This window comes from Lepidochelys kempii, chromosome 20 (genome assembly GCF_965140265.1).
Source record: "Lepidochelys kempii isolate rLepKem1 chromosome 20, rLepKem1.hap2, whole genome shotgun sequence".
NCBI lineage: Eukaryota > Metazoa > Chordata > Testudines > Cheloniidae > Lepidochelys > Lepidochelys kempii.
The window spans coordinates 17,324,968-17,350,541 of NC_133275.1; the positions used below are offsets into that span (position 1 = coordinate 17,324,968).

At 45.9% G+C, this 25,574-nt stretch overlaps 1 protein-coding gene across 11 annotated transcripts in view; it reads left to right on the forward strand.

Moving 5' to 3' along the window:
- Positions 1-1,224: 1,224 nt before the first annotated feature.
- The window catches only part of LOC140900828 (gametocyte-specific factor 1-like), a 29,015-nt gene continuing 4,665 nt past the window's right edge, over positions 1,225-25,574 (forward strand). Inside the window, exons 1-8 of one of the 11 annotated variants that reach the window (XM_073318700.1) lie at positions 1,225-1,395; positions 1,769-1,803; positions 2,618-2,726; positions 8,758-8,858; positions 12,001-12,127; positions 13,730-13,816; positions 14,277-14,337; positions 19,633-19,727. In XM_073318700.1, the coding sequence (XP_073174801.1) occupies positions 2,705-2,726; positions 8,758-8,858; positions 12,001-12,127; positions 13,730-13,816; positions 14,277-14,337; positions 19,633-19,727 (493 nt within the window). In that variant the 5' untranslated portion in view covers positions 1,225-1,395; positions 1,769-1,803; positions 2,618-2,704. Of the gene's footprint in view, positions 1,447-1,491; positions 1,804-2,584; positions 2,727-8,757; positions 8,859-12,000; positions 12,128-13,729; positions 13,817-14,276; positions 14,348-19,021; positions 19,189-19,632; positions 19,728-25,574 lie in introns of those variants that run through there. The other 10 variants (XM_073318699.1, XR_012155725.1, XM_073318696.1 and 7 more) reach the window with 10 other exon arrangements.

A 25,574-nucleotide genomic window follows, 5' to 3' on the forward strand; every position in this document is an offset into this window, starting at 1 on the left:
TCTGAATACCTCGGCCCCCACCCCCTAGCCTGGAGCCCCCTCCTACACCCCAAACCCCTCATCCCTAGCTCCACCCCAGAGCCCGCATTCCAGCTGGAACCCTCACCTCCTCCCGCACTCCAACTCCCTACCCCAGCCCAGAGCCCCCTCCTGCCTGAACCCCTCATTTCTGGCCCCACCCCAGAGTCTGCACCCCCAGTAAGAGCCCTCACCCCCTCTCATACCCGAATCCCCTGCCCCAGCCCAGCCAAAGTGATGGAGGCTGAGGGAGAGCGAGCCACCGAGGGAGGGGAAATGTAGTGGGGGGGGGGGAAGGGGAAGGGCCAGGGCCAGGGTTATTGGTTTTGTGCAATCAGAAAGCAGGTAACCCTAAGCATACACAGCTCCCAGACCCTCAAGTTGCACTCCCAGAATACACTGCTCCTGCCCCTCAGCTGCTGTCCCAGCCTGCACCGCTCCATCTCTGACCCACGTTCCCAGCGTGCACTGCTCCTGCCCCTCAGCTGCTGTCCCAGCCTGCACCGCTCCACCTCTGACCCACGGTCCCAGCATGCACTGCTCCTGCCCCTCAGCTGCTGTCCCAGCCTGCACCGCTCCACCTCTGACCCACGGTCCCAGCATGCACTGCTCCTGCCCCTCAGCTGCTGTCCCAGCCTGCACCGCTCCACCTCTGACCCACGGTCCCAGCATGCACTGCTCCTGCCCCTCAGCTGCTGTCCCAGCCTGCACCGCTCCACCTCTGACCCACGGTCCCAGCATGCACTGCTCCTGCCCCTCAGCTGCTGTCCCAGCCTGCACCGCTCCACCTCTGACCCACGGTCCCAGCATGCACTGCTCTACCATCCAGGCTGCGCTCCATCCCCTGCCACCACTGCTGTCCCAGCCTGCACCATGGCCCCTTAGCCGCACTCCCCCTATTCGCCCCGCCCTCCCAACACGGCCTGCTCCAATCCAAGCCCGACCCTGGGGGGCGCCAGCTAACCCCTGCGCCGAGTGCCGAGTGCTCAGGCCCCTCCCACTCCGCCCCTTCCGCGGGCGGGCTGACTTGAGCAGCCTCGCTGGGGTGCCGGAGGGGAGGGGGGTTGGAGCCTCGCTGTGGTGCCGGAGGGGAGGGGGGTCGGAGCCTCGCTGGGGTGCCGGAGGGGAGGGGGGTTGGAGCCTCGCTGGGGTGCCCGAGGGGAGGGGGTTGGAGCCTCGCTGTGGTGCTTGAAGGGGGGCGGGGGGTTGGAGCCTCGTTGTGGTGCCCAAGGCGGGGGTGGTGAGCGCCTCGCTGTGGTCTCACGGCGCGGGACGCGGGAGCTTCGCGGTGCCTGCTCCGGAGCTCCAGGAGCCGCCTTCACACTGAGACCATGCGCCGGTTCGGCGCAAAGTCTGCTGGGTAATGCCTCCCGCCAGGTTCGCCTCCCCTCCCCGGGGGCCGGTAACCTCTTCCCTCCCCCCGGCCAGGTAGCCCTTCCCCCTCCCCTCCTTCTCCCTCCCCCTCCCCCCCGGCCGGGTAGCCCTTCCCCATCCCTCCCCCTCTCCCTTTCCCCGGCTGGGCCGGCGGGGTAGCAAACATATTTTCTGATGGGCAACCAAATCTGAGATTCAGGTTGTCTCTAGACTGTGCAGTCCTTTAAATTCTGTCTTATTTAGACTTATAATCTTGGGGGGAAGGATTTTTTTTAGATGACCGATGCATTCAAATTGTATGAATTGCAGTGAAGACAGGAGAGAATCTAACTCTTTGCGTTTTTTGTTTGTTTGTTTGTTTTAACGAAAACATCAGGAACAAAGTTCTTCATACAGATCATGAGCCACAAGGTAGGTGTAAAAGTGTTGACCTCTCAGGCAGGTGTAGGGGCTCAGGATGGAGTATTACTTTAAGTGTGTATAAGAAAAGATAGCTGAGCTCCCCAAATACATGGCTTAATTTTTCTTGGGAACTGGTTCTTTGAATCCTCTTAAATGTATTGGGAAAAGAGGATGTTTCAGACAAAAATCTGTGGATTTTAGCATCTTGGAGGAAACCTTTTCTCTGTGGAGCACAAGAATACGTGGTTCCCGGTACCCTACATTATACGTGGGCCCCCAAGAATAAGCTTGTATCCTATGCATGTACAGCGTAGATATAAAGTCTACCACTTGCTGTAGTGCAGTTGATCTTTGACACTTAATAGCTGTGATGAATAAATTGAAATGACTTTAAAGTTATTTCCAGTGCCTGGAAGTTGAAGCTAGAAAAACGCAGAATGGAAATAAGGTTTATTTTTAACAGTGAGGATAATTAACCATTGGAAAAATTACTAACTGTTGTAGATTCTCCATCAAATTTTAGAAAGACATCCAATTTTGATTTCAAAAAGATCTGCTCTAGGTCAAATGGGAATTAATTCATGGCAGTCCTATGCCTTGTGTTCTACAGAAGGTCAGCCTAGATCAGTAGTTTTCAACTTTTTTTCATTTGAGGACTCCTAAAAAATTTTGAATGGAGGTGCAGGACCCCTTTGGAAATCCTTGACATAATCTGTGGACCCCCAGGGGTCTGCAGGTGACAGGTTAAAAACCACTCCTAGATTATCATAATTGTCTCTTCTGGCCTTAGAAATCTGTGAAGCTCCTCATTTTTCGTCTGTAGGGTTGATATTTTTAGGAGGAGAGTGACACTCAGAGACTGGCTCAAAGAGTCCTCCAACAAAGCTTCAGTTCTTTCAGCAGCAGTAAAATGGATTTAGAAGGCAACTCTGGTAAGTGTTTCTTTGCTGGCTTCTAATATTCATGCAGGGAACTGGACTAGATGACCTCTCGAGGTCCCTTCCAGTCCTACAATTCTATATTTCTATTCATGTATCCTGCAAAGATACAGTGAGAGACAGCTTAGATCTTTGCAAGTATGAAAATATCTTAAACTTGGTTAAAGGAGGAAGTAGAGTAACTTTCCGCTATAGGCATTAAGTTTGGTGAATATATGCTTCTGTGTATTAGAGCAGCAGTTCACAACTTCTTTCATTCTGGGACCCAAAACCAGGTGCAGTGGTGGTCTTGCAATTCAAAACCACACAAACTTTAGAGGCAATAAAGGATAATGTGGGTCAATATCACAGCAAGAAACAATACCTAGGTTTTTCAAGGTGGGTGTGAGACTGGCTGGGTAATATGTAGTTGTTGGGTCCGGGACTGGGTGTTCTGAGACAAATGCTTCTAGGCAGTGTATTGGGTGCAGATACTCTACATCATGACCCAACCTTTGTGAACCAGGAAGGCTGGAGTGGGGGCATAAATGCAGCTATGTGTGATTTGTTTTATTTATTTAGTGTATGCAATCCGGCCAAGTCGCAGCGTTCTTATCACTGATGTTCAAGGCATGAAGACCACCAGGAAGTTGCCATTTTGCAGTCCTCCACAGTGTGCATCATGGTTTGTGGGTTCCCACATTGACCTAGTGGACTATGTCCCCCAGCTGCAGCATGTCTGTGGTCTGGAGAAATGGATGATCCAACTAGCAGATCAAATTTGCTTTGTGGGGTACAAACTGGTTATAAAGCTACAGTCATGTCTTGTGCAGCCAGGGCCTAAATCAATTTCCTGGGGATCATCCCAGTGAAGTGACTGTTCTTATTAAGGCCCTGTCCTTGCCATAATTCATAATTGACTTTATTACCAGTGGCTGGCTCCAAAATGCGTTTTGCTACAGACGCAACATGATTAATATCCTGTTAGTACTAGGGCTGTCAAGCAATTAAAAAATGTAATCGCGCACTTAAAAATAATAAAATACCATTTAAACATTTGTGGATGTTTTCTACATTTTCAAATATATTTATTTCAATTACAACACAGAATACAAAGTGTACAGTGCTCACTTATATTTCTTTTTTATGACAAATATTTATGCTCTACAAAAAAACCAAAGAAATAGTGTTTTTCACTTGACCTAATACAAGTAATATAGTGCAATCTCTTTACCATGAAAGTTGAACTCGCAAATATAGAATTATGTACAAAAAAAATTGCATTCTCAAACAAAACAATGTAAAACTTTAGAGCCTACAAGTACACTCAGTCTTACTTCTTGTTCAGCCAATTGCTAAGACAAACAAGTTTGTTTACATTTGCAGGAGATAATGTGTCCATGCTGATGAGTTCTGCTCAATAACGATCCAAAGCAGTGTGGCCCAGCACATGTTCACTTTCATCATCTGAGTTAGATGCCACCAGCAGAAGTTTGCTTTTCTCTTTTGGTGGTTTAGATCTGTAGTTTCAACATTGGAGTATTGCTCTTTTAAGACTTCTGAAAGCATGCTCCACACCTCGTCCCTCTCAGATTTTGGAAGGTACTTCAGATTCTTAAACCTTGGGTCGAGTACTGGAGCTATCTTTAGAAATCTCAGATTGGTACCTTCTTTGTGTTTGGTCAGATCTGCAGTGAAAGTGTTCTTAAAATGAACAACCTGTGCTGGGTCATCATCCGCGACTGCTATAACAGGAAATCTGTGGCAGCGTGCGGTGAAACAGTGCAGGGGGCGCACCGCTCTCCCCCAAGGAGTTCAGTCACACATTATTTAACCCATTATTTTTTTTAACAAGTGTCATCCGCATGGAAGCACGTCCTCTGGAACAGTGGCCGAGGCAGGAAGGGGCATACGAATGTTCAGCATCTCTGGCATGTAAATACCTTGCAATGCCGGCTACAAAAGTGCCATACAAACGCCTGTTCTCACTTTCAAGTGACATTGTGAATAAGTAGTGGGCAGCATATCTCCCATAAATGTCAACAGACTTGTTTCTCTCCGTGATTGACTGAACAAGAAGTAGGAGTGAGTAGACTTGTAAGGTCTAAAGTTTTACATTGGTTTGTTTTTGGGTGCAGTTATGTAACAAAAAAATCTATATTTGTAAGTTGCACTTTCACGATAAAGAGATTGCACTTCAGTACTTGTATGAAGTGAATTGAAAAATGGGATTTCTTTTGTTTATCATTTTTACAGTGCAAATATTTGTAATAGAATAGAGTGAGCACTGTACATTTTGTATTCTGTGTTGTAATTGAAATCAATATATTTGAAAATGTAGAAAACATCTGAAAATGTTTAATACACACACACAATAGAATACCAATTGAAATGTAACTGTGTGATTCATTTTTTTAATAATTTTTTTTGAGTTAATCGCGTGAGTTAACTGTAATTAATCGACAGCCCTAATTAGTACCATGGTCAGGTAAGGGTGCTGCCCTCTCCATGGTGTTGGTTTGATGCATTGAGGACTTTTTTCCACCCTATAGTAGTTCATGGATGCACGGGCTTGGTGCTCTGGAACCATTGAATGAAGTTCAGGGCTTGTCTCCGCTTCCGCTTAAGTTGTTGTCACTTATGTCTGTCACGGATATGAAAAAGCCACCCCCCTGAGCTGTCCACACCAGCACTAAGTCAGTGGGAAACACTCTCATTCTGTCATAGCTTCCACCTTTCCCTGTGGTAGAGTAATTATGCTGACAGGAAAGCGCTCTCTGGTCTTCATAGTGCATTTACACTACTGCCCTACCTTAGCGCAGCTGCAGTGAGTCTGGTGAAGACTAGCCCCCAGACCAGGGGGGCCCCTCTTGCAGTGTGACTACCCCTTGGGGCACACTCGCACTAGGACAAGCCTCCTGGGCTTCAGCTCAGAGCATTCAGCATCCCTGTCGTACGCCATAAGCTCCCTGCAGTGAGCCACCTGAATAGGACACCTGGGGAAACCTTACATGCCCTCCAAAGGGGCCATGCACCCCCGACTTCAGCAGTCAGGAGTGACTCTCAGCCAGCGGTGTAAAACAGAAGGGTTTATTAGTCGTTTGGAACACAGCATAGAGCAGAATCTTGTTAGCACAGAAAGCAGGAAGTTACAGCAAAGTTCAACTTGAGGAGACCCAGAGCCATGGGTCTCTCCTCCTGAGTCCCAAACCAGGAGTCTGACCAGCCTCCAGCAGTCCACCTGCAGTCACACCCAGTTGCCCCTCCTCCATCTTGTATGCTGTTCCTCAGGCAAACCGGTCACCTGGCCTCCACCTCCCTTTGTTCTCCAATTCCTCCAACTGGCTCTTGCAGAGGATGGGGCCCGGCAATCAGCTGCCAGGATACAACTATTGTCTGGGCCCAGGGAGCTAGATGGCACTTGTACCTTCCCTCTCAGGGTATCTGCAAAGGTCACACACCCTTATCCCACCACCTAGATACTTGTGCAACACATAGGGCAAACTGAGGCGCGCACAGTATTCATGCAAACACTAGGACATTTTCCACTTCGTCACAAGTAGCCATTTGTCCTAAGTACCTGTGTCAGTCTTTCTCAATGGCCTGTCTCTCAGATCTCCCTGACACTGTTTAGAAAGGCTGCAAGCTTTGGATTCACCAAGGGCAAGTGATACCTGACCAACCTGATTGCCTTCCATGATGAGATAACTGGTTCTGTAGATATGGGGAAAGCAGTGCATGTGATATATCTTGACTTTAGCAAAACTTTTGATACGGTCTCCCACAGTATTGTTGCCAGCAAGTTAAAGTAGTGTGGATTGGATGAATGGACTATAAGGTGGATAGAAAGCTGGCTAGATTGTCGGGCTCAACGGGTAGTGATCAATGGCTCCATGTCTAGTTGGCAGCTGGTATCAAGCGGAGTGCCCCAGGGGTCAGTCCTGGGGCTGGTTTTGTTCAACATCTTTATTAATGGTCTGGATGATGGGATTAATTGCACCCTCAGCAAGTTTGCAGATGACACTAAACTGGGAGGAGAAGTAGATACGCTGGAAGGTAGGGAAGGGTCCAGAGTGACCTAGACAAATTGGAGGATTGGGCCAAAAGAAATCTGATAAGGTTCAACAAGGACAAGTGCAGAGTTCTGCACTTAGGAAGGAAGGAAGGAAGGAAATCCCATGCACTGCTACAGTGCATGGGAAGGACCTGAGGATTACAGTGGATGAGAAGCTGGATAGGAGTCAGCAGTGTGCCCTTGTTGCCAAGAAGGCCAATGGTATATTGGGCTGTATTAGTAGGAGCATTGCCAGCAGATCTAGAGAAGTGGTTATTCCCCTCCATTTGGCACTGGTGAGGCCACACCTGGAGTGTTGCGTCCAGTTTTGGTCCCCCACTACAGAAGGGATGTGGACAAATTGGAGGGAGTCCAGCGGAGGGCAACGAAAATTATTAAGGAGCTGGGGCACATGACTTACAAGGAGAGGCTGGGGGAACTGGGGTTATTTAGTCTGCAGAAGTGAAGAGTGAGGGGGAATTTGATAGCAGCCTTTAACTACCTGAAGGGGGGTTCCAAAGAGGATAGAGCAAGGCTGTTTCGGTGGTGGCAGATGACAGAACAAGAAGCAATGGTCTCAAGTTGCAGTTGGGGGAGGTCTAGGTTGGATATTAGGAAACACTATTTCACGAGGAAGGTGGTGAAGCACTGGAATGGGTTACCTAGGGAGATGGTGGAAACTCCATCCTTAGAGGTTTTTAAGACCCGGCTTGACAAAGCCTTGGCTTGGATGATTTAGTTGGTGTTGGTGTTGCTTTGAGCAGGGGGTTGGACTAGATGACCTCCTGAGGTCCCTTCCAACCCTGATATTCTATGATTCTCAGCTGGTCCCTGGTATCAAAAAGGTTGAAAAACACTGATTTATGTAATCAATCTGGCCCATCCTCCTTACTTCCAGCTATCTAGAAAACCTCCCACTGTCCGTTGGTCCATGTTCCTTTCTGTGCATGCCCTCTGTACACTGATACAAACGTGTATAAATAGCATGGAAGGTGTGAGGGGAGACACATTTGTGATGGCAAGAAAGCTGCTGCACGGACACAAACTGAATCCTGAAGAAGAGGTCTATGAATGCTTGAAAGCTTGTGTGTCTCACTATCAGAAGTTGGTCCTCCCCTACCTTGTCCCTTCTGTGTAACTGTTAAGTGATTAAGGTGATTCGTGCCTGTCTCTGGGTCATAGTATGGACTAGGAGGGAACGCTTTCAAAAAGTGCCTGTGACTTAGCCCCTCACTATGTTCAGTGAGTGTTGGGCTCTTAAGCACCTGCCAACCTCTGCACTTTACAGGGCCAAGTGCACTGTACTGCAAATTGCGTTCCTTAACTCCAGACATGTTTGTTTGAGTTTGATTTTTTTCTTAATCCAGCAGAGATGGCCTTGGAGTATGAAGGTAAATGCAAAAGGATTTACTTCAGAATGCCGTGCTTCTGCCAATCCTTAGCATGTCACTGCTGTACAACTAACTAATTTGGTAGCTTCAAGGGTTTTTATAGTAATGTTTATTTCCAGCTCACTGTTCTGCATAAGTATAGTCATTCATATGTACTGGCCACTCTGCACTACTGATTGCGCTTTCATAGAATATCAGGGTTGGAAGGGACCTCAGGAGGTCATCTAGTCCAACCCCCTGCTCAAAGCAGGACCAATCCCCAATTTTTGCCCCAGATCCCTAAATGGCCCCCTCAAGGATTGAACTCACAACCCTGGGTTTAGCAGGCCAGTGCTCAAACCACTGAGCTATCCCTCCTCAATTTTTAATTTAATATTCCACTCACCCAAAATCCGAAGTGAATTTGGTTGGGTACACACAGTGAGTGCCAACTTAGCAGTTTTGCATTTTTGTCTCGGCTATTAAAAATTGATGGCTTAACCCCGTTAGAGGGCAGCTCCAGTAGCTAGTATGTTTCCACTCTTGTTAATTGTGTTGATGATGAACTTAGATCTTGTTTTACAGAATGTTTTCTTTTGTCTTTTTATTCCTTCTCTTCCAGTTGATGCTTTGGATCCAGAGAGGTTAATACAATGTCCCTATGATAAATATCATCAAATCAGGGCCTGTCGGTTTCCCTATCATCTTATAAAGTGCAGGAAGGTAGGATGGGATGTTAAGGTCTCTAATGCACTTGGGAAATCATATTTTTGTAAATGCTAATGCATGGTGAGCTCAGTACGCTGTGCTGCCTTTTGCTAGAAGGATGCATTCACTTGCTATTAGGCTGGAAGAAGCCGTCTTTATTTCATATTTATATCGCTCATCCATTTACCACTTCGTAAAAGCATCCCGTTCATATTTAGTAATGCCCTTCAGATCAGTGCATTTACCCTGAAGAAAGGCGAAACAGGTTCTTCAGAATACCTAGCTCAGTGATGGGATCCTATTCTCTTCCAACAGTTCACTCATGGGACCAGGGTATTTACTTCCCAATACAGGCCATGGAGCAAATGCAGCCAGTGTTATACGGATGCCTTCTGGCTGGCCAAAGCAGAAGCGGTCTGATGTTGCAGTTAAATCTTTACTTTGCAATCAGAGCAGGAGAGCTGCTAAGCCATCTTTTTTTTATATTGCTAATAACTCTATTCAGTGTACATCTGTCTGCAAGTCCCTCTTCTCAGTCTTCTATCCTGGGCGAGAATGCTGTATATTTAAGAGGAGAATCTGCTCCTTTCTTTTGTCCTCTCAGTCTAGTATCTTATTTTAAGCTCTCCAGTGCTAGTGTATATTAGTTGTACTGGTATAAGCACATCCACGTGTTAAGATGATGTCCTGGTATGATTGTATTGGTTAGGAATCACACCAACATCGCTATAGTGATAGAAAAGCCATGCAGAGCAAGCCTGAGCAGTGGGTTCGTCCTCTTTGTATTCTTGCTCTTTTCTAAGGGTAAAGGCTCTTCATTAAGTGGGGGACAGTAGTGCTCTTCTATGTCCACACTAGTTTACCTGTACTGGCAAAATGCTCCCAATATAGACGTGGCCTCAGCTGGAACATTGAGTAACTTCCCTCCTGTTTCAGAAGGGTTAAATTAACTGCAAAGACTTAAGCTCTAGCGCAGGCAGAGACTTATCATAGAATATCGGGGTTGGAAGGGACCTCAGGAGGTCATTTAGTCCAACCCCCTGCTCAAAGCAGGACCAATCCCCAACTAAATCATCCCAGCCAGGGCTTTGTCAAGCCTGACCTTAAAAACCTCTAAGGAAGGAGATTCCACCACCTCCCTAGGTAACCCATTCCAGGGCTTCACCACCCTCCTAGTGACAAAGTTTTTCCTAATATCCAACCTAAACCTCCCCCACTGCAACTTGAGACCATTACTCCTCGTTCTGTCATCTGGTACCACTGAGAACAGTCTAGATCCATCCTCTTTGGAACCCCCTTTCAGGTAGTTGAAAGCAGCTATCAAATCCCCCCCCTCTTCCTTCTCTTCCACAGACTAAACAATCCCTGTTCCCTCAGTTTCTCCTCATAAGTCATGTGTTCCAGTCCCCTCATCATTCTTGTTGCCCTCGCTGGACGTTTTCCAATTTTTTCACATCCTTCTTGTAGAGTGGGGCCCAAAACTGGACACAGTACTCCAGATGAGGCCTCACCAATGTCGAGTAGAGGGGAACGAACACGTCCCTAGCTCTGCTGGCAATGCCCCTACTTACAAATCCCAAAATGCCATTGGCCTTCTTGGCAACAAGGGCACACTGTTGACTCATATCCAGCTTCTTGTCCACTGTCACCCCTAGGTCCTTTTCTGCAGAACTGCTGCCGAGCCATTCGGTCCCTAGTCTGGGGACTAGTTGCATGGGATTCTTCTGTCCTAAGTGCAGGACTCTGCACTTGTCCTTGTTGAACCTCATCAGATTTCTTTTGGCCCAATGCTCCAACTTGTCTAGGTCCCTCTGTATCCTATCCCTGCCCTCCAGCGTATCTACCACTCCTCCCAGTTTAGTGTCATCTGCAAACTTTCTGAGTGTGCAATCCACACCATCCTCCAGATCATTAATGAAGATACTGAACAAAACCAGCCCCAGGACCGACCCTTGGGGCACTCCACTTGATACTGGCTGCCAACTAGACATAGAGTCATTGATCGCTACCCGTTGAGCCCGACAATCTATCCAGCTTTCTATCCACCTTATAGTTCATTCATCCAGCCCATACTTCTTTAACTTGCTGGCAAGAATACTGTGGGAGACCATGTCAAAAGCTTTGCTAAAGACAAGGAATAACACGTCCACTGCTTTCCCTTCATCCACAGAACCAGTTATCTCGTCATAGAAGGCAATTAGATTAGTCAGGCATGACTTGCCCTTGGTGAATCCATGCTGACTGTTCCTGATCACTTTCCTCTCCTCTAAGTGCTTCAGAATTGATTCCTTGAGGACCTGCTCCATGATTTTTCCAGGGACTGAGGTGAGGCTGACTGGCCTGTAGTTCCCAGGATCCTCCTTCTTCCCTTTTTTAAAGATGGGCACTACATTAGCCTTTTTCCAGTCATCTGGGGCCTCCCCCGATCGCCATGAGTTTTCAAAGAGAATGGCCAATGGCTCTGCAGTCATATCCGCCAACTCCTTCAGCATTCTCGGATGCAGCATATCCAGCCCCATGAACTTGTGCTCGCCCAGCTTTTCTAAATAGTCCCGAACCACTTCTTTCTCCACAGAGGGCTGGTCACCTCCTCCACATGCTGTGCTGCCCAGTGCAGTAGTCTGGGAGCTGACCTTGTTCGTGAAGACAGAGGCAAAAAAAGTACATTAGCTTTTTCCACATCCTCTGTCACTAGGTTGCCTCCATCATTCACACTTTCCTGGATTTTCTTCTTGTTCTCTAGTTTGTCTCTTACTTAATTTAAAAATAAAGTGGCTGAATTATTTAGGGTTTCAAAGCACTTACTCCCCATGTAGGGTTTTTAGGGCAATTTCATCTGTGCACTGAACCATGCCAGTGATGACACTGCAACAGTTTCACTGTGCTTCTTCTGGGGCTGATCTTCAATCAGATAAATGCAGGGCGTAGTTTAAATGTGAAAATAAACAAACATAGGCTGTATCATAAAGGATGCATATGCTTTGCTGTTTTTCCACTGCTTTTGTGCTCAGGACCTGAACTAAGTTTGACTTTCCTTTTTTTAATTTTTTCAACCTATTTCAGGATGCAGATTGCACAAACCCTTCACTAGTGATTAGAAAACACAAGGGTTTGGATGAATTCAGTGAGATAGCACATGCTTTTTCTGTTTCTCTAGAACCACCCTGAAATTGCAAAGCAGCTAGCCACATGCCCCTTTAATGCCCGCCATCAGGTTCCCAGAGCTGAGATCAGCCGTCATATATCAAGCTGTGATGACAAAAGCTTCATTGAGGAGCACATTGGTGAGAAAATATTAGACTCCTTCGGCTCTGTAAACTCACTTTGGGAACTCTTGGGCTAACGGAGTTCTAACGTAACTTCTGCTGTTAATGTTAGATTGTTTTAATGCTCTATTATTCCATAAGCAACCCTTTACCTGTAAAAAGAAAAGGAGTACTTGTGGCACCTTAGAGACTAACCAATTTATTTGAGCATGAGCTTTCGCGAGCTACAGCTCACTTCATCGGATGCATCCGATGAAGTGAGCTGTAGCTCACGAAAGCTCATGCTCAAATAAATTGGTTAGTCTCTATGGTGCCACAAGTACTCCTTTTCTTTTTGCGAATACAGACTAACACGGCTGTTACTCTGAAACCTTTAGCTGTAGTGCTTCATGATCCTGAAGCAGCAGGAGTCCTTGAAGGCTTGAGTTTCATTCATTCTGTGTCCATGCAAATTCTCCTAAGCATCTGAGAGGCAACTGGCTTGTATTACATGTGTTATCTGCCAGAGATTTTAGCATTAAAATGGGAACTGTGCATTATGCCATAAACTGTGTGTGTTGAATGAGATCTAGTTGGGAATCTGGATGGCTTAGAGAGGAAAGATAGTGGCCATGAGAGGGGTGGGTCTCCAGTGCAGATCTGATCTGATAGTGACCAAAAATCTTTATAGCCTGTCTAGTGGCATATGTGAAATAAATTGGTCTCAGTCCAGTTCTTAATGGACAAGTGTCTAGATCATAACAATCCTCACTTCTGTTACATCCTTCTTGACTATCTTAGCAGAAAAGCCATGACTGAGCCAGGGAGGCTAAATAACTTTCCCAACAGGAGTTGGGTTCCTCCAGTTCAGAGTGGGGCAAGTTGGGGAGGGGACTATGGAGAAGCTTCCCTACCACTGCCCATGCTGTCTGCTCTGTGATGAGGAGTTCACTATCCAGGTCTGTCAGCCCAGCACCTAAATCACTTGGTTATGTGGGTCATGTTCCAGTTCTTCCCCCCACTGATATATCTATATGGCTATCACTACACTGGAAAACGTACCTATTCTCTGGCAAATGTAGAGTTGTACTGAAGATAGCAATGATGTGCGTGTTAATGTAGACAGGGCTTAGAGCATGACAGTAGTGAAAAAACCCTGAGAAGATTTTTTTGACATGACAGTAGAAACACACCTGAACCCTCTCCCAATTCGTATGTTGGAGCAGCTGCACCATTGCTGAAAAATGTGTGCAGAATTGTTTAGCTTTAGAAAAGGCCTAAAACAGGCATTGGCAAATGGGGGCCACATCCACCCTGCCAGATCATTTGATTTGGCTTGCCAAACATTCGGTGTTGTACAAACCTTTCTGAGTTAGACAATATATAGCCTCTTAAGGTATGGCCCACCAAAGGGTTCTCATGGATTTTGTATCCCTTTGCTACCTTCAAGATGCCCATCCCTGGCCTCAAGAGTTTTGCTCCTAAGACTAGGGGAGTACCTGATCAGCTTCCAGTGTATGCTGCTCCTCTCCAAGGCCTAGAGCTATTCTACAGCCAGGTCAAAAAATGATTAATGTACCTAAAATAGGATTTTATTTTATCCAAAAAGATTTTCTCACTAAGACTCTTCTTTGCTTTAAGTGAGTCAGTCAAATAACTGCCAGGGAGAGAAGATGAACATTGTCAGCATGTGGCAGCCGCCCCCATGTGACGAAGATTGGGATAGAGGTAAGGACGTAGGTTGATGACACGGGCTGTCAGCGCCTGCTATTCCCTTCTTCTTGTCCCCAGAGAAGTCACATGGACTAGGAGAGAGAGGTCCCATAGATTCTTCTGCACAGATCATGTGTTGGGACACCCAATTATACTGTCTCTGAACAAATTAAGTTCTCCTGCTTCACAGGCTCTTCCACATGCCTTCTATTCTCTACAAAACTTCTGTTGTTTTCCATATAGTCTGTTGCACCATCTGTGCTTTGATGAAAATGGAAATTGATGATAACCTTTACACTTTATATTTCTCAGTTAAATGTCTGCTTTGCTGTCACTTATGCCAAGCCTTAAAAAATTCTCATTCCGTTTTGTAAACCTAGCAGCGTCTCTGCCATATTTCTTATTTGATGTTGCTATGACGCTTGCAGAAGTTACTCGGTACTGAGCCACAATAATGTCTATTTCCTTTTGGCAGATCTACAGGAGCAATCAAATTCTGCTTTCGTTTGGGGCACGTTCAGTAGTGGCGTAAACAGGTAGCAAAAGGTGTATTTCTTGTGACAGTGCTTTCCATAAAAGATGTGCTTTCAAACTACTTTGAACTCATGCTGCTGTGTTGTTGGGAAGATGCAATTTACTTTATGAATTCTATTTTTGGGGTGATGGTGGGGGCGTTCCCACTGGCATGACTCAACATTCCTGTGCCCCTGGGTCAATGTTTCCTGTCTCCTTTTAGTGGCAGATCCATAGGAGAGTATAAGAACATACTGTTGCTACCAGATAATGGTTACTCCTCTAGTTCTACTGTAGTACTATTAGTGCGGATGGTCCTGGGTTCAATCCCCACTGGTTCTGTATTTGTTGGGGGGGTTATTAAACACTAAACTGTTCTGCTGGGCTTGATAGAAATGCAGACTGATGTCAGCTGTTAAGCAATTTAGGCTTAAACTTCTGACAGCTAATCTAATCTCTCATGACCTGAGTCAGAAATAATCATTTTGTTGTTTGTGTAATCACAATGCAGGATTGGAAAATGAAGCATAATGTGTCTGGTCATTTTCTCTGTCTCACCCCTGAACACCCAAATCATTGTACTGTGCCTTACCTCTCTAATCAGAGGTCATCAACATATGAACTTCTACAGCCTGTAACAGTGACATAGAATTGTAGGACTGAAGGGACCTCAAAGTCCTCTAGTCCAGTCCCATGCACTCATGGCAGGACTAAGTATTATCTAGACCAGTGGTTTTCAAACTGCGGGTCGTGACCCAGAACTGGGTTGCGGAATGAAAGGCACTGGGCCGCGGCGGCTCTCGTCAGCACTGCTGACCGGGCTGTTAAAAGTCCCGTCGGTGGTGCTGCCCAGCTAAGGCAGGCTAGTCCCTAGCTGTTCCGACACTGCACTGTGCCCTGGCAGCGGCCAGCAGCAGGTCCAGCTCCTAGGTGGGGGGTGAGCCCCAGGGCTCCATGCGCTGCCCCCGCCCCGAGCACCGGCTCTGCACTCCCATTGGCCAGTTCCCGGCCAGTGGGAGCTGGGTGGGGCAATGCCTGTGGGCGAGAGCCATGCGGAGCTGCTTGCACCCCTGCGCCTAGGAGCCGGACATGGTGCTGGCCGCTTCCGGGGTGCAGCGTTGTCCGCAGTGCCAGGAAAGGCAGGAAGCCTGCCTCTGCACCCCAGCTGCACCGCTGACCAGGAGCCTCCCTAAGTAACACCACACCCCTGTCCCAGCTCTGAACCCCCCAAACCCAGAGCCCGCTCCTGCAGCCCCAGCCCAGAGCCCTGACCCCCTCCCACACTCTGAGCCCCTCATTTCTGGCCGCAGCCCACACCCCAGACTCCTCATCCCCAGCTCCTTTGGATCGCGGGCATCAACAGTTTTTTTCAACTGGGTCACCAGAAAAAGAGTTTGAAAACCACTGATCTAGACCATCCCTCACAGATGTCTGTCTAACCTACTCTTAAAAATCTCCAGTGATGGAGATTCTGCAACCTCCCTAAGCAATTTATTCCAGTGCTCAACCACTTGGACAAAAGGAAAAACTTCCTGTCAAACCTAAACCGCCCTTGCTGAAATTTAAGCCCATTGTTTCTTGTCCTATTCTCAGTGGTTAAAGAGAACAGTTTTTCTCCCTTTTCCTTGTAGCAACCTTTTATCTACTTGAAAACCGTTATGTCCCTCCTCAGTCTTCTCTTCTCCAGGCTAAACAAACCCAATTTTTTTCAATCTTCCCCCATAGGTCATGTTTTTTAGACCTTTAATCAGTTTTGTTGCTCTTCTCTGAACTTCCTTCAATTTGTCCACATCTTTCCTGAAATGTGGCACCAATCATTGGACACAATACTCCAGATGACATTTAATCAGCATGGACTAGAGCAGTAGAATTACTTCTCGCGTCTTGCTTACAACACTCCTGCTAATGCATCTCAGAATGATGTTGACTCCTATTTAGCTTGTGATCCAGTATGACCCTCAGATCCTTTTCTTCAGTACTCCGTCCTAGGCAGTCATTTCCCATTTTGTATGTGTGCAACTGATAGTGGAGTACTCTGAATTTGTTCTTACTGAATTTCATCCTGTGACGGCTTCCCCAGGGGTGCCACCTGGGACTGGGGTTCCACTGAGCCCACTGACTCACCAGCCTGGGCTCCCTCTCAGCACTGTGCTGCTGTGACAGGCTATAGACTGCTCCTGGACCTACACTCCCAGCAGCATTCACACAGGCAGGGACACACCCAGCTGCAGTTTCATGCAGGCTTTGGACAGCCACTGCATGATCCAGCAATAGAGAGGCTACAGCCAAAATAACCCCCAGTCTGGGACCCCAGAGCTGTACCATCCCGCCCTGATCAAAACCCCAATCAGTATGAATTTATTACCCAGTTCGCCATTCCCTCAGTGTGGAGAGGACAATGCATACTTGTGTTAACCAGGCTGAGATTTCCCCCCAGACACTTTGGTCACAGGCATACCAGTTTAGATAAAGCAAAAAAGTTTAACTACAAAAGAGAGATTATAAGTGATAGAAAACAGACCAAAGCAGATTACCTAGTAAATAAACAGAACTGCAAACTGTAAGCCGAAAATACTAGAAAGATTGGATATGAATTAACAAATTCTCACCCTGGTTGATGATACAGTCAGGCTTGCAGATTCTTAAGGGACAAGCTGCATTTGTTTTGCAGCTTGGGATCTCCTACCCTAAGCTTCTAAGACTTTTTCTTTTAGAGCTTCTCTCTGTTGAGTTGTGGGGAAGTGAAGAACAACCAACAATGTCACTCCTTGCCTTATATAGCTTTTTCATATGGCAGGAGCTCTGTTTCAAACTTCAGAGTAACAGCCGTGTTAGTCTGTATTCGCAAAAAGAAAAGGAGTACTTGTGGCACCTTTAGAGACTAACCAATTTATTTGAGCATGAGCTTTCGTGAGCTACAGCTCACTTCATCGGATGCATACCGTGGAAACTGCAGCAGACTTTATATACACACAGAGAATATGAAACAATACCTCCTCCCACCCCACTGTCCTGCTGGTAATAGCTTATCTAAAGTGATCATCAGGTTGGGCCATTTCCTAGCATGAGCTTTCGTGAGCTACAGCTCACTTCATCGGATGTGTGGGGGGGTGGAGGGTGAGAAAACCTGGATTTGTGCTGGAAATGGCCCAACCTGATGATCACTTTAGATAAGCTATTACCAGCAGGACAGTGGGGTGGGAGGAGGTATTGTTTCATATTAGAATCATAGAATCATAGAATATCAGGGTTGGAAGGGACCCCAGAAGGTCATCTAGTCCAACCCCCTGCTCGAAGCAGGACCAATTCCCAGTTAAATCATCCCAGCCAGGGCTTTGTCAAGCCTGACCTTAAAAACCTCTAAGGAAGGAGATTCTACCACCTCCCTAGGTAACGCATTCCACTGTTTCACCACCCTCTTAGTGAAAAAGTTTTTCCTAATATCCAATCTAAACCTCCCCCACTGCAACTTGAGACCATTACTCCTCGTTCTGTCATCTGCTACCATTGAGAACAGTCTAGAGCCATTATATTCTCTGTGTGTATATAAAGTCTACTGCAGTTTCCACGGTATGCATCCGATGAAGTGAGCTGTAGCTCACGAAAGCTCATGCTCAAATAAATTGGTTAGTCTCTAAGGTGCCACAAGTACTCCTTTTCTGTTTCAAACTTGGTTCCCAGACCAGTTTGTGGAAAAATTCAGGTACCCCAAATGGAGTCCAGAAGCATGGTCTGGTCACATGCCCTTGCAGAGTCATAGCAGCCATAACTTACAGACTGGCCTTCCACAGGAAGGCTAAGCTATTCCACAGCCCATTGTCTTTGTTGATGAGCCATTAGCACTGTTTGGCTTCTTCATTGTTGAACCTGAAAGGCTGGCTGTGGGTGTTTTCCAGAGTAAGCCCCTTTGAAATACAGATACCTAGTCAATATTCATAACTTCAGATACAAAAATGATACATGCATACAAATAGGATAATCATATTCAGCAAATCATAATTTTTCCAATGACACCTTACATGACGAACTTGTACAAAACATCATAATTATGCCATAATCATCCTAATAATAATACTATGATGACTATGGAGTGTTGCACATCCTATTTACTTCAGACCATTTCTCCAGTTTGTCCAGATCATTTTGAATTTTAATCCGGTCCCCCAAAGTACTTGTAACCCTTGCAGCTTGGTATTGTCTGCAAACTTTATAAATGTGCTCTCTATGCCATTATCTAAATTGCTGATGAAGATACTGAACAGAACTGGACCCAGAACTGATCCCTGTGGGACCCCACTCAGTATGCCCTTCCAGCTTGACTGTGAGCCACCTACTCTCTGGGAACGATTTTCCAAACAGTTATTCACCCACCTTGGAGGAGCTCCATCTAGGTTGTATTTCCCTAGTTTGTTTATGAGGAGGTCATGCGAGACCATATCAAAAGCCTTATTAAACTTAAGATACACCACATCTACCATTACCCTCCCCCATCCACAAGGCTTGTTACACTGTCAAAGAAAGCTATTAGGTTGGTTTTGCCACGATTTGTTCTTGACAAATCCATGCTGACTGTTCCTTATCGCCTTATTATTTTCTAGGATTCAGCAATTTGATTGCTTAATTATTTGCTCCATTATCTTCTCGGGTACTGATGTTAAGCTGACTGGTCTGTAATTCCTCAGGTTGTCCTTATTCCCCTTTTTATAGATTCGGCGCTATATTTGCCTCTTTTCTAGTCCTCTGGAATCTCCTGTCTTCCATGTCTTTTCAAAGATAATTGCTTATGGCTCAGATATCTCCTCAGTCAGCACCTTGAATATTTTAGGATGTATTTCATCAGGCCCTGCTGACTTGAAGACATCTAACTTGTCTAAGTAATTTTTAACTTTTTCTTTCCCTATTTTAGCCTCTGATCCTATCTCATTTTCACTGGCATTCACTGTTAGACGTCTGCATGAAGTCTGCATGTATAGAGATGACTAGGGCATGTGTGCTGAGATGCCATTTACAGTTGAGGGCAGTGCAATACTGATAATCAAGCTTTAACTCTGTTTTTTCTTGCTGTCTTTGGCTTATTTCTTTCTTGTCTGGATGACTGATTCTGGGGATTTTAGTCAAAGTAGATGGCATCAACATGTTGTACACTTTTCTCTAGCCTTTGTGAGGAGAAGTAACTGTTCTGATTGCATGAAGGTTTGTTTAAATTAACATACTCTGTTGTCTTCAGTTTTAGAAGAATACTTGAATATTTATAGTAAAAGGTACTTGGCTAAAAGAAGTACACATGTGTAGGATAATTCGTATTTGATCTCTTTCAGCCCTGGGTCCAGCGTAGTAATGGAACAAAAGAGTAACCTAATGTCAGGCATGAGAGCACCCAAGTCCTTGCCGTATAGCCTATCCTGGAAAAGCAGTAAGTACAACGGCTGGAGGTCTCCTCATGCTGTAAGATGGGACCTACATGTTAGCTCAAAGTGGAACGGGATAACTTTTCTCTGTATTTTTATTCCGTGTGTCAGCATTCTCCTCCATAAACTGAAATGCTTTTATTACCACCATCAGCAAGTGGAGATGGAGAGCTCTGTAACACAATCCTCCCTAGAAGCAGCTGCATTTCTGTAGTGGATGGAGTGTCTTCTGTATCCAGGTTTTATTTTGCTGTAGGTGGTATTGTGTCAAAGGTTGTCAGGCTCCATGTATTGCCCCCATTACTGTAGCATCTGACATTTAACTTATTCACCGCTATTGGTTGAACAAAAGTCGAGGCTTACAAACAGTTCTGAGTCTGGCACAGTGGAGCTCAGCACAGTTGTAGCTCTTCGGGTATAGCTGCTACTGAAGTCAGTGGAAGCTGTACACGTGTGTAGCAGCTGTAGCATTTGGTTTGGTTTTGCAAAACTTGATTGAAAACTCAGAGCTAGGGTGTGTCTATCCAGGAAAACCTACCAGTATTACTTCCAAGGGGATGTAATCTAAACTAAAAAGGCCATTGTTTGGAATAAGTGTTCATGTCGGAAGTCACCCACATAGTGGTGTAGTAATGTGTATTCCTGAGGGAATTCTGCACTAAAAATTAAACATTCTGCACACAATATTTTTAAAATTCTGTATATTTTATTTGTCAAAATAATAATATAATCACACCAGTTTCAATTATTTTGGGATCTTATTTCAAAATACCTGTCAGCCAGTATGTCTGTAACAATACAGACAGCAAAAAAGATTCCCCCAGGAGTAGAGAGTCAAAGAAACTCCTACAACAACCCAGTTCCTGTTTCTCTGTTATGCTTTTGTTGGGCACCTGTCTGAGTGTGTCACACACATCAGCTGGGCCCATCTTGGGAGAAATCTCTGTCCCTCCAGTCTTAGACATCCACACCCCCTACCCTCCCAGAGTCCAGCTGTGGGGCACCCCCTTAGTCCCCCAGACACCTGCACCCCCTACCACCCAGAACCCAGGGATCCAGAGGGAGAAACAGCCTGATGCTGGGTCCCAGGCTTGTACAGAGTTTCCTGCATGCCACTTCCTTCCTTCAGGACCTGCTGGGAACTGCACCTGCATGGAAAAGTCCAGCTCCCCCTCCCCCTGGCAGTGTCATGTATTTGCAAGCTGGAGAGCCAGGCTCTGCTAGGTCCCGCATCTGCTACTGACAGCCAGCAGCTTTGCAGCACTAATTCTGCTCTGGGGTGGGGGGGGGAATGAAATTATGTGCAAATTCTGCACTGTGTTGTGGCACAAAATTCCCCCTGGAATAAATGTTGGTAAATTTCCCCTATATACAAGCCTGGGTCTGTTCCCAATGGTGTCTATGGATGAGTCTATTGTAGTTGTTGGGGAGTGTGGGCTCAAGACTTGGCATTTTCTCAGTCATCTGAGTCCATCCCTGATGAGCTGAAATGGCTCTTATCCCTCCCAAAGTCAGATCCTGAGCTTCAGCTCCATGCCTTACTCTGAATGCCCTGTCTCAGCCCTTTGTTGCATGGCTGCCGTGATTTCCTGTCCACCACATGTCCTGCTAGTGGAGGGGACGAGGATCTCCAAACCGCAGATGTCAGGCTGTGGGGACTGGAAACGGCTCAGAAAAGGAAGCAAAAATTACCCAGGGTCTGGAATGGCTTCCATACAAGGAGAAAAGGAGTACTTGTGGCACCTTAGAGACTGACCAATTTATTTGAGCATGAGCTTTCGTGAGCTACAGCTCACTTCATCGGATGCATACCGTGGAAACTGCAGAAGACATTATATACACACAGAGACCATGAAACAATACCTCCTCCCACCCCACTGTCCTGCTGGTAATAGCTTATCTAAAGTGATCATCAAGTCGGGCCATTTCCAGCACAAATCCAGGTTTTCTCACCCTCTGCCCCCCCACATACAAACTCACTCTCCTGCTGGTAATAGCCCATCCAAAGTGACCACTCTCTTCACAATGTGTATGATAATCAAGGTGGGCCATTTCCTGCACAAATCCAGGTTCTCTCACCCCCTCACCCCCCTCCAAAAACCACACACACACAAACTCACTCTCCTGCTGGTAATAGCTTATCCAAATGACCACTCTCCCTACAATGTGCATGATAATCAAGGTGGGCCATTTCCAGCACAAATCCAGGCTTTCTCACCCCCCCCCTCCCCCGGAAACACACACACACACAAACTCACTCTCCTGCTGGCAATAGCTCATCCAAACTGACCACTCTCTAAGTTTAAATCCAAGTTTAACCAGAACGTCTGGGGGGCGGGGGGTAGGAAAAAACAGGGGGAAATAGGCTACCTTACAAGGAGAGACTAAAGAGATGACTAAGCGGGATGTGATAGAGGCCTATAAAATCATGATTGTTGTAGAAAAAGTGAATAGAGAAGCATTATTTACCATTTCACACAATACAAAAACCAGGGGGTCACCTGATCAAATGAATAGGCAGTAGGTTTAATACAAACAAAAGGAAGTACTTTTTCGCACCGTGCGCAACTAACCTGTGGAACTCATTGACATGGGATGTTGTGGTGACCAAAAGTGTAACTGGGCTTAAGCAAGAATTGGATAAGTTCATGGAGGATAGCTCCATCAACAGCTATTAGCCAAGATGATAAGGGATGTTACCCCATGCTTTAGGTGACTCTAAATCTGTAACTGCTAGAAGCTGGGAGTGGAAGAGAGGGGTGAATCACTCCATAATTGCTCTGTTGTGTTTACTCCCCTTGAAGCTCTGGTAGGGGCCACTGTTGGAGACAGGATACTGAGCAAGATGGAATATGATCTGACCTAGTATTGCAGCTCTTATGAGCTCTTGCCACATATGACTCTTCACAAGGTTTTGTTCTTTAAAAACTGATTCAGTTGCCCAGTGTCCCAAGAGCCCGATTCCCAAAGCATTGAGTTCAGGGTATCTATTATTAAACAGCCTGGTGGTATTCCATGCCATTTGGATCTTAGGGAGGGAGTTTCATGTATTTACACTATACTTAATTGAAAATCTTTTACCCCTTAAACAGCAACAAGCATTAACTGGAAGGAGGTGTGACCCATTGAGCGCTTTTCTTGGTCCCCTTGTCAAACTGTAGCTGTGACGGACTGGCCATAAAGCTGCCCTGTTCCGGGGATGCCTGTGGCTTGAAAGAAAGCAAGATTTTGCAAGAGAATTCCTTTGAAGTAGCCATTAGTTTAAACATTAGGGAGGATTATGGTCTTTTACTTCTGAGTATATGACAGAGTTTCTGTAATCTGAGCATCTGTTCCCAGTGTGAGCCCCACTTGCTACAGAGACTGTCTCCTTGATCTTGGGCAAGTTACTTAAGCTCCCCGTGCCTCAGTTTCCCCATCTACAGAATGGAGGGATAGTAATTTTAAGGTCAGGCTTGACAAAGCCCTGGCTGGGATGATTTAATTGGGGATGGGTCCTGCTTTTGAGCAGGGGGTTGGACTAGATGACCTCCTGAGGTCCCTTCCAACCCTGAGATTCTATGATAATACTTACCCTGCGAGTTAAGTATTACTAGTTATCTGAGAAGATAAACATGCAACTTATAAAGCATCCTCAGATGAAAGGTGATGGAGAAGCACAAAATAGCATTATTATGGTTTACACTTTGGGTAGGAATTTGCCAGTTTAAAAAAAAAAGGCCTCCACTTTTGCAGGAGATCCCCATTGAAATACACATGCTACTTGACGCCTGCTGTAAATTGCCAGGCGAAAGCGTGAATGAACTGAGAATGCAGCATCATGGACACAGTTATTTGCAGTGCAAAACACACTCCACATAAATGGGGGCTTGGTATGAAGCTTATTTCTGTAGTTTATTTTTATCACTGTATTTTGAGCTAGTAGGTCAGGATTCATGTAACTGTAACTCTGAGGTGCTGAGTGATGAATACGTTCCAAAAGCATAACGTCTAATAGTCTGGTTGTAATCTGATTTAAGAAAAATCTGAAAATTGTAACACACTATGCTAATCGACTCCTTCTTTGCACCAAGCAGGATATTTTTTTTTTTACCCTTTAAGTGCAGTTCTCCTGTCAAAAGCAGCCTTACATAAAACACATGGGCGGGGGAACAAGAGAGAGGTGATTAATTCCCAAGTTTTCCTCAGGTGTTAGGCCAGAAAATTCATGACGATATTATTTATATCGTTGTTACAACCAGGATCTCATGGTGCTAAGGGCTGTACAAACAGAGAACAAAAAGACAGTCCCTTCCCCAAAGAGCTTAGAATCCAAGTAAGAATCTGAAAGTCATGCTGGCTTGTGCATTGCCAAGAATTAGAGATGCTGCAGCTGGAACTCAGTTTGACTAATCTGGCTATACACAAGCCAGCTCTCCCTCTCAGCTTTGCTGGCTTTGCAGGGCTAGCAGAAGTAGTTTGGTCAGTAAAGTAAGCAGAAAGATAACAAACAAATGCACATAAGTGGCAGGTCAGAGTAAAGGGAACTGTCTAATATCCTCGCTTTTCAAGCCAGAACTAAACTTTAAAAATGTTCCAGTACTTAGAGCAGCAGTGAAGCTTGCATTTTGCCTTCAAAACACCTCTTTTGGACTCCTTTTTAAGCAGACCTGTTAGGTACAACCAGATGCTTAATCACCTCCCATGATTAAAAAGCCAGGCAGCCCAGGATATTGTACCAATTTCACAATAAAATCTGCTGGGTGCATGTGTCTAGGGAGTACAGGGTGCGTTGTCGGCAGCCCTCTGCTTTTTTTTATGCTGAGGTGCATGGATGGGAAATTGGTACTTTGAAAAATGATTGCTCATCAGCTTTTGCTACGGTCATCACTATGGGCTGGCTGGCTGTGGTATGGAATAGTCGACCATTTCCAGATGCTGGACAGTAGGTGTCCTGATTTCAGGTGGAGAGTCCACATGAATCATTGGAGAGGTACTGGAACATTTCACAGACAAAACCTGCAATCAGTCTTGTCACTGTATGGGCAGGCCACCTTGAAATTGTGTGAACCTGTATCTGATTAGATTTTCTAGTACATTAATCTTGTGAGATGAGGTTTTCTAAGGAGGATACTTGGGTGAAAGGGGGAATGGCTTAGCTCAGTGCCTGAAGGTCACAGCATTGATAAACACACACTGGAGATGAGTTCAGATGTGTCTGTGTACATTTGGATTGGTTGAGAGTGAGCTAAAGCAGAACGACTTACTCCAAGTGTGTGGTAAGGACCCTTAGCGTGCCCAAATAGAGCAGCTGGTGATATAAAGCTTTAGCCAGCTTTCTAGCCAAGGTGTGGTGAGGATCCAGTCTAGCAGGGCTTCCTGGAGACCTACAGAACATACCTGTGCTTCATATTTGATCTTTCTTAATGAACATTGCACTATGGGCTGATGCACGGGATCAGCCTTGTTCTGCTGGGTCAGCTCCCAAAGTCACAGCAGTAAGGACGGTTGCTTGGTTTTCATTCCACTGAAGGTGTTGGAGCTCCAGCCAGACAGGCTGGGTCTATTTTTGGGAAGGAACTAATGCTGAGCTCTGGGCTCAGGTTGGGCACTAGTCCTGATCTTGCATGAGCACAGCCAAAGGGGCAGGAATAACAGCATCCCACCATACATTGGGACTCTATATAGAGCAGTGAGACACCTGCTTCCCCCAGTTAAGGAGCTTTTCCTGCATGTTGCTTGTAAACAGAGAACGGTTTGTCTAATAAACTCCCCCCCTCTCTGTGTATATGAAAGGGCCCCATAGCCCGTATCCAGGCCTCCAGTCCCATTCCCCTACTCCCTGGTATGCTGACCAAGGAGCAAAACGCTAG